Source organism: Protobothrops mucrosquamatus, unplaced genomic scaffold, assembly GCF_001527695.2.
Source record: "Protobothrops mucrosquamatus isolate PMUCROS unplaced genomic scaffold, P.Mucros_1.0 scaffold41, whole genome shotgun sequence".
In the NCBI taxonomy this organism is placed as follows: domain Eukaryota; kingdom Metazoa; phylum Chordata; class Lepidosauria; order Squamata; family Viperidae; genus Protobothrops; species Protobothrops mucrosquamatus.
Window position 1 is genome coordinate 309,369 of NW_015386423.1, and position 9,265 is coordinate 318,633.

The following is a 9,265-nucleotide window of genomic DNA, read 5'->3' on the forward strand; positions in this document are numbered from 1 at the left end:
GTTGGGGGACCCGCCGAATTCCCAGTCCGAGGCAGCGCTCCGAAAGCGGCTGGAAGCGCCTTTGCAGGGCGGCGAGGCGCAGCAGGTGGACCTCGTCGCCCGCTCCCCGCTCCCTTTGCCCCCCTCGCCTACGGGGACCCTCCGTCCTCCGGGTCCCGGTTGTCCCAAAGTGCTTTTCCCCCCAAAAGGCAACTGGACTTTCTTGGGTTTTCCTTGAAAACGTTTCGCTTCCCATCCAAGAAGCTGCTTCTTCCACTCCCCACCGTCCAGTCAGAACTGAAGAAGCTCCTTGGGTGAGAAGCGAAACGTCTTCAAGGGGAAAACCAGAAAGTCCAACTGCCTTTTGGGAAAAGCACTTTTGGGACTTTGCCTTCTTTCCGCTTTTTGTCCCAAAGGTGCTTTTTCCCCCAAAAGGCAACTGGACTTTCTTGGTTTTTCCTTGAAAACGTTTTGCTTCTCACCCAAGAAGCTTCTTCAGTTCTTGCAACCTGCAGCTTCTTGGGTGAGTATCATTTTCAAGGGCAAAAAACCAAGAAAGTCCAGTTGCCTTTGGAAGAAGCACCTTTCGGACAACCACGAGCTGATGACGAAGAATCTCCACATGGACATTCCGCTTTTGTGACCCCCTCCTTCCGCGGGGCTCTTCCAGAGGGGACCCTGAGCGGCATTTCCCGCGGGGACGAGCGGGCAACGAAGCCGTGCCCTTCCCTCCCTTCTCGAGGCTCCCCCCGTCTGTTTTTCCCTCCTCCCCCGCGAGGGGGTCCGCGTGGGGCATCCCGGGTCCCGGCCCGCCCACGCGAGGCGCCAGCCTGCGGAGCCACCTGTGGAGGAGCAGGAGCCTCACAGTAGAGGGCAGCTCTCCGCCCCCCCCCCCCCGCGGTCTTTCCACCTGCTTGGCATCCCCGGCGCGGGCATCACCCAGGCGGGGCAGGGCTCGCTTCCACGCGGGGCGCCCGGCCAGCTATAGATAGTCCGCCCTGCCGGCCAAGCCGGTATAGATAGAAAGAGCCGGACTATTTCTGCTCTGCTTGGCCCCGGGGCCGGAGCGACTTCCTCAGCCAGAGGCGGGCAGGGCTATTTCTGGGGGCTGGCATTTAAGAGGGAGGGCTGCTTTTCCACTTGTCATGGGAAAAAGAAACTTGAGCTGGAAAGATCTCGGCACCCATAAGCCAACCCTCCTCCTCTCCTGTTTCAAAGCTACACTCGATGTACCTTGGTCCTCACCCAGATCCCTTTAAATTAAGGTCATTGCACTTTTCTTAGACGGGGGACATGTTCCGCACTCCCCAATAATATCAGGGCCTGCCTTGTTATCTCGTCCCAGAGTGCAGATCCTCCATTTCCCCTTCAACCAGCCTTCTTGGGAACAGCAGGAAGATTTTAGAGAAGAATAATTTCCAAAGGGACTCAAGTTCTGTATTGATGTGGCCAAGACCGTCCATTTACACCAAAACACAGTAAAAGTCACTTGCTTGAGTTGGACGGCTATAGAAATTGAATAAATAAAAGAATAAAATAAGCATGTTTATATCATTATCACTTCCTCCCTGAAAGAGAGTTTGTATCCAATTCCTAACCAAAAAATCCACTCCTGTAATGCAGAAATACCTTTTCTTGGATGAGAAACCTATTTTTAAAAAACCTAGGGCTTCAGAAAGCAATCTTACATTGTTTTATCCTATTATTGTGAATTGAAATGGGATTGTATCTATGTCTTCATCAATTAACAATTAGTTTGTACAGCATACTTACCATATTTACTCCAAGTACTGTTTATACTATAAACTACTGTTGGAAGACCTAAAGAACCAGATTGGGAACAAATCCTCATGCAGAAAATCTATCTACGCATTCACTGAGAATTGACAAAGACTTGATGGCGTGCAATCAGTCAATCTCTATACACTGAATTATAGTCCAACCAAAAAGAGAGAATTTATACATCAGACCAACCCTGATCAAAACAAAACCACCCAACAATGTAATAAACTTCACATGTTACACTACAGTATGTGAATGAAGCTGCTAGTTTGGTATTGAACCGTCTGCAAGAAAACCACCAAGCTCACAGAGCACCCAGGCCCCTTCACTTCAACCCTAAGCTATAAACATTATTTAAGTAGCTGAGCCCTAGTAGCTGTGCAGAGCTGGAGTTTGAACCCAGGACTTTCTACAATCCCAGCCATCTTTGCCCCAGTAAGGCAGACAGACTTTGGGGAGAGAGCTGAGCAGAAATCACTCCAAATGCAAACAAGCTTTTTTTTTTACTGTGACTGCTTGATCTGAGAAAAGGGCGTCAGCCAGTTTTCTTCTCTGCCAGCTTTTGTGGACCAAGAAGGAACCAAAACAAGAGCCCAGATGGTGCCTTCTGTGATTCCCAGCTTCAGGCCAAGCAGGATGGAAAAACGGACTCATTCATCTGATACTCACATTCCCTTCTCTGCTGGCAGATCGGCAGGTGGGGGTCTCAAGCCCCCACCTTTGCCCTGCTGCTATATTTATCAGCACTTTCCATCTGCTGCAAGTAAGAAGGAAAAACATTTGGCTTATTTTAGAAGCAGCAACATACTTTCCTGCTCTGGCCCTCCCCACGACAGGTGGAAGAGCCGCTTTTAGAAGTTTTGCAGCTCAAAATAGCGCATAGTTTACAATGCAGCTTTCTTGAGGCATCTCTGAGTCCTATTTATGCTCTCCGGCCACGGGGAAGGCTATAAATATACCTGTTGCTTCCCCGCTCTGCCAGGCTGACCTCACTGCTGTGTACAAGTTGTACAAACATCCCCCACTTTGGTAGCCCTTTGATAGCAACAGAAGCATGTGAACGGTCCAGATGTTCTCCTGGGCCAAAAATGGGGAAAACGCTGCCATGGGTGAGGGAAAAAGAACATACTCCAAATTGCATTGAAGCTTTTCCACGGGGAGCAGAAATTGTGCAGAATTTTTCTCCAGATTTTGGGGCCCATTTGGCTTTGAAATAGTCCATTGGAAGGTACACCCCCAAAACCTGGCTGCACGATGAACATGGTCTTTCATTTTATTTGCCTAATAAATGGCAAATGTTAAATATTGCTGGTGAGATCTTTTTTAAAAAATTGCCTCTCGTCACGTTAAAAATGATAACCTGGGGATCACCTCAGGGGACGTGGGGGGGTCCTCTGCTGTGCCCTTCACTCCTGCACCAGAGAAATCACAAGCTGGGACCCTTTGAACGCAAATTCCCTCCAGGAGCGTAAGAACTGACACCAGTCATAGAATCTACCAGCTCAGAGGAAAACGAAGAGAAGGAGAAGCTGCAAAATGTCACCTGCTTATTTTATTTTTACACCGTTGATTATGCAGGTATGTGCCAGAGATAGAAAGATCACAGCACATATCCAAAAACAATCAAACCAGTTCAAATTTGGATGCTCTGGGAAGCAGGACACATACGCTGCAGGCAGACAGTGGCAGGCAGAAATGAATAAAATAAATATTTTTTGCCTTCAGCAGAGACCAAACAGATCCTTCCAAGAAATTTAGGGCGGAAAAAACAAAGAAAAACAAACTTCATCTAAGAAGACCAGCAAATATCCACATGCAGTTTAGTCAACCCAGATCCTTTTTTCATCCTAACTGCTCCAAACTTCCCACTCTGCTGCCCCCACCTATGCATTCAATTAAAACCCCAACTGGGGTCATTCAAAACATTAATGGATCTGTTTCAAAGTTTCCTGAAATTTGGTGTTAACGCTCATCTAGTCTCCTTTTCCTTAGCTTAACCCCGTCTTCAGAGACAGACAGGGGCAAAGGAGGGAAGGATTGCTGGAGAATCAACGAAGACTCAACCTCTAACCTCTTGGGAAGGCCCTCATGGATTCCCCCTGAATTCTGGGAAGGGGCTGCCTCTCCCTGGAGTGGATTTGGCTTGTGCAGAGAAGATCTTACTAAGCAACACCTTCTCCGGCTTTGTTAGAGAGGGTCCCCATCTTGCCATTCCATACAACAAGGTAGACCTCCCGTGCACTCCCGCTGTCACGATGGGAGACATTCCCCCCAGCATCCAGAAAAGCCATAATAAACTCAGGCCAGAAATGGGAGACAAGCATCTTTTAATGCCAAGACTAGCAGACCGAAGCAGACAATGCATTTGTGTTTCTGAGCTCCAGCCTGGGGCTAGGAAGGAAGCCAGCTGGGGAACACGGACTCTAGTGCTCAAGCAATTGAACCATCCTGGATCCCGGAAGATGCTGTCGCACCCAGACGTGCTGTTCGGGTAGATTTACACGAGGAGAATAATTCACAGAAGGAATTTAAAATCAGCTGAGGACACAACTCTTTTACTGCTTTATTTGGAGCAAAGGTACGCACAGTCAGAGAAGCGACTCCTGCTGCAGGATGCAACCAGCCTCCAGATTGCAGGTCTTTGCTCATCCAAAGCTTCTCCTGCTGAGGAACAGCCATGTTCTCTCTGCCAGCCTCAGGATGCCGTGGCACAGGATGCGGCCTCCTTGTGCCGCAAAAGCAGCGACATCCGGGAGAAGGTCTTTGAGCAGGCGCAGCATTGATACCTCTTGATCTCCGAGTGAGTCTGCAGGTGGGCGCGGAGGTTGGAGCGGTCGGCAAAGGCTCGGCTGCAGTGGGAGCAGGAATAGGGCTTTTCACCTGGGAAGGAAGGCAGACAGGTGAGCCCAGATGGGGCACACAGGGGCAGGGGATGCGTGGAAACTCTGGCCCTGCCAACCTCCAAATCAGAAGTAGTCAGGAGACACTTTTTCAGACTAACACAGTGGATTAAAAGACAGAAGCTCCCATGAATGCAGCTCCCAAGTACTGTAGCTTACTTCTCTTCTGCTTTGGCTCCTAAGCAGCTGCCGTGGAAGACACAGGATGCCATGAAGGCAGCACGGGCCCATCAGACGGATGGCAGCACCTGGTTAGCTGAGTAGAGCTAAACTGGATCAGACCTGGTTTGAATCTGGATGGAACACTTATCAGGAGATCACAGAGTTCCAGACAAGACTGAAAAATTGAAAAGCCGTGCAAACCCTGTCCTATATCACTGCCAAGAAAAATGAATGGGATTTATTTCTGGTTTTCAGCAAAACTGGCCCAAAGAGAACCATAAATTTGTCTAATGACCACTGCAAAAAAAGGTTGTAAGTTGGATTGGTCACTTAGGTGACTTGTTTTATGACCTACAGCTGTGATGGGCAGGATCCATTATAGTTGTAAATTGAGAACTACTTGGATGCACTGAATAACTCTTTGAAGAATACTACAAAGACAGGGAACGTTTTGCAAAAAGAGGCCCACATACTCAATGACGGGTCCCTATGCTGCAAACTGGGGAACACTCCATAAAGCAAAATAAAATCTCCTGGTTGATAAGAGAAGCCAGACATTTGTGCCTTATCTAGAAATCTTTCATTTAGCCAGTGATTGTGACATCGCTATAGGGGTAGCAGGTTTCTGGTGACCACAGATTTTAGTCACAGGCACAATTCAGTTTCAACCCCCCCACCAAAAAAAGGCAAAAGCATAACCCAGATTTTCACTCTCACTAAGATCAAGCCTAGAATCTGTTTTTAAAACCACGATTTAAACTTGGTTCATGCCATTTAGCAGAACCGGTGATTTTTCTGAATAGACACCGACTGCCCTGCCGGGAAGGGCAAAGAATCCAGTCAATTATTGAGCTGGAGAAGCAGAACAGGCCGATGATGAATAGGCCACTCTCTTGATGAATTTGCTCTGCACTGTAAGCCTAACACAGCAAAGAGAGAACAACCTTTTAGGAGAGGGGTGTCAAACTGCCGGCCTGTGGGTTGATTGCATCATGCAGAGGCTGTGCCTACCCCAGCTCCGGCAATGCAAAAAAAGTTGCGATATGTCGCAACACATCACGTGACGCGGTAAGTTTGACACCCATGTTTTAGGCTATCCTAGGTTCCTAGAAGACAACTATGGTGCACATACAGCCTTACATACACGTTTGCCCTCTGCCCTTGTTTCCTGTGATATTTCCCCCTCACCTGTGTGTGTCCGGATGTGCCCCTGTAGCAACCAAGGCCGGGAAAAGGCTTTGCTACAAATCTTGCACACGCAGGGTAGTGTGTGAGTCCGGATGTGCATCTTGAGAGCCCCCAAGCTGGTGTACCCCTTGTTGCAGTATTTGCAGCTGAAGAACCTGGTTGTTGCTGCGGCTTGCAGCTTGCAGTGCTGCTGCTGGTGCCGGGCCAGGCTGGAGAAAGTGCTGTAGGGCTTGTGGCAATCCAGGCATGTGAACCTCTCCAGGGGGTCAGTCCTCACACCAGGCTCGGCTGGCAGTTGGTGTCCTTCTGCCTCTGCCAGGTGACCCAGACCGGGGCACGTCCTCCAGGGGAGCAGGGAGAAGGCTGGCGGGAGATTGAGGTTGTTGGGGTTATCCCGAAGAGGGGTGGCTGACCCCCGGCTGCCTCCGGCCCTTTCCCCACTTTGGGGGTTCAAGGCGAGTTGCCCTTTTGCCTCCCGGCTCTGCAAAAGAGGGGGGGGGAGGCTTGCAGGAGCAAAGCTGTGGCTCCTCAGAGGGCTGGCTTCACGGGGTATGGATGGGCACGGCGTAGCATCCTGGACAGAAAAGGAACATGTCATCCAGGTGTGACTTGGCCTGTTGCATTCTGGGGATGGAAACAACACAAAAGAAGTTGACCAAAGTGGTATTCCTGCCTTCCCTTCGAGACACCTCCAGACGCTTCTCCTTAGCCCTCTGCACAAAAACGTGCAAATGGAAACTTGCTCAGCTTGCAGACGGAGGCCACATTTGGCTCCTGCGATTTCAGAAACACGCTCTGGCCTCTCAGCAGCGTCTGAAGGCAGTGTAATGTCCCCAGACAGATTATAGCTCTCCCATCTAAGTACAGTCTCAGTCAGGTCTGATCCTGCTTAAGCCTTAGCCAAGGTCAATGGCTGCCCATCCTAACATCTGCCCAGGGTGCTGAACAGGAGTTGGGAGACTTTTGCTAACCACCTTATATCTCGTAAACTCTACTCCTGGGAAAAATGTTTCTGCTTCTTTTATTCTAAGCAAGCTGTTTTCTAGCTTAACCTATCGCCGCCTGTACGCCTGGCTTTGTCCCTAAGAAGGAAAGGCAAAGGCTGCGGTTCCCGGTTCCTGCAGCCTTAGCGGAGGGTGGTACTTTTAATTCAAAAGCCCATTTCCAGGGCTCTCCCCTTGGAACAGACACCTCTCCTCATGGCTTCCTCAGATGAACATTTTTGCAGGTAAGTGAAAAAACAAAGGTGAATAATAAAGCACCACATGAAACATGCATGCCTGAAGGTCAAAGAGTTGCCTTTTTTAAAAAGTAAGGATCTAAAATGTGAGGATACCCCCAGTTGAAGCCTTGCTTGGATGTGCCAAGGTGGCGTCTCCTGCCACAATATTCTCAAGTCCCTCTTATGACTATTATAAATCAAACAGGATCTTACACCAAAGAGAAAGCACTTGGAATATTTTAAATAACTCCAGGCCACCACCACCACCCCACCCTCTCTGGTACATTGGAAAATAATCTACATTCCAGTTGAATTTGCATTCTTTTCCAGGGTACGGAAAAGTGAAGGGTAAATCCCACACAGCCTGACCTCTTCGAAACATTTACATTCAAAAGGGGGAGGGGGTAAGAGCCCCAGGGTCCATCTTCACCAGGGTAGGTAGGGGTCACAGGACGGCCAGCCAGCCTTTCCGATAGGCAGCCCACATGAGCTCCAGCCGTCTTCCATGCATGTAGCCCAATAAGCAGAGATCAAACCTAGCCTTTCTTGGACCCTCCGTAACCCTCCTTCTCCTCTTTGAAAACTCTCTCAGTCGGAACCGCCAGCTCTCCTGGCGATCACAAATCCCATAACTCTGCATCACATTTTTAAAAATGCCTGCTTTTTTTTTTGTTCTGCTTCATTGAATTTTCCAGAATTCCCTTGCTGCTGAATTAAAGAGCGCTTGGTACCCATCAGAAGAAAATTACAACAGGAAAACAATTTTGTTTCTTTGCAGGCAGACACCAGTTTTAACACACACACACACACACAAGTAGAATAAATTAAGAATACAAACAAAGCGCATGCCTAAATCCAACAGGAAAATGATAAAAGAGTGAAAAGCAGAAAAAGACCATTTTAGACATTGGTGGCTGATTGAGGTGGAGTGGGAGTTAAAAGCCCACCAATGACAACTGCAATGGAACACAACCTAGAAAAAGACTCACAAAACAATCTCAGGTGCCATAGCCTGCATGCATCACCAGTCCTGACACGGTGGGCTGTGCCACAAGGCACGGGCTGTTATTCTGAAGGCTGTCTCTGAGCATGTGCAGAGGTGATCTAGCTGGGGAAGATTTTCCACCAGGTCCAAGGGTAGTAAGACCACTTAATTTACCTAATTAATCGATCCTCCCTTTTTGTTTAAGAGGGGAAACAGCCTCGACTTCCGAAGTTCCCTAAAGCTAATTGGGAACTTTGGATCGCTCTGGGGAGGATGCCGGCTTCCCGCCGCCGCCGCCTCGCTCTTCCCCAGTTCCTCGAACTCCCGGTACAAACCCCCCGCCTGCGGTCGCTTCTCCTCGGAGGGAGGCGCTTCGGGCTTGCCCACCGGGGCAGGGACTGAAACGGCCCCCGAGAAGGAGCTCCGGTGCGGGGCGGCCGGGCGGCGCTGCCTTCGGGGGAGCCGCCGCTGGGGACCCCTCCAAGCCCCGAGAGCGCAGCCGGCGGCCCGGCGGGACGGGCAGGCGCAGCGGAGCCAACTCCAGCGGCTCGCAGCCTCGCGCAGCTCGCCGGGCGCGGGGAGCCTCCGCAAGGGGCGCCCCGAAAGGCGGCTCGCAGCAGCCGCTCCCGCTTGGCCGGGAGGAGGAGCGGGGCCAGCAACACCGGCACCGGTCCCCCCCTCGCCGGCCTTGGCTTCCAGACGGCCCCGCGCCCCTCCGCGGTCCGAGGGGCGCGGGGCCGTCTGGAACCCAAGGCAGGCGAGGGGGGGACCGGCGGAGGCGGTCTGAGCGCCCGGCCGGGCGTCGCTTACCTTGGCGGCGCGTCTCCAGCTGGCCGTAGTCGGGGAGGCGGCTGCCGGAGGGCTTCTTGACCAGGAAGGAGCGCGGCATGGCGGGCGGTGGGTCGGCCGGGTGGCCGGCCGGCCGGGCAGGTGGCCTAAAGCGGCGGCCTCATTAGCATGGCCCCGCCGCCAGCCAACCGCCGCCCGAGGGCCGTCCGGGGCCTCCGCCGCGCCGCCCCCTCCCCGGCAGGTGCAAAGGCCGGGCTG

At 51.2% G+C, this 9,265-nt stretch overlaps 1 protein-coding gene across 1 annotated transcript; it reads right to left on the reverse strand.

Annotated features, from left to right (window-relative positions):
* Positions 1–4,412: 4,412 nt before the first annotated feature.
* On the reverse strand, positions 4,413–9,107 carry SNAI3 (snail family transcriptional repressor 3). The gene is made up of 4 exons (XM_029283225.1): positions 9,029–9,107; positions 8,072–8,082; positions 6,012–6,492; positions 4,413–4,641 (listed from the first exon to the last, which is right to left on the reverse strand). Exons 1-4 carry the CDS (start codon positions 9,105–9,107, stop codon positions 4,457–4,459), a joined length of 756 nt encoding a protein of 251 aa, XP_029139058.1. The 3' UTR covers positions 4,413–4,456.
* Between the last annotated feature and the right edge of the window lie 158 nt (positions 9,108–9,265).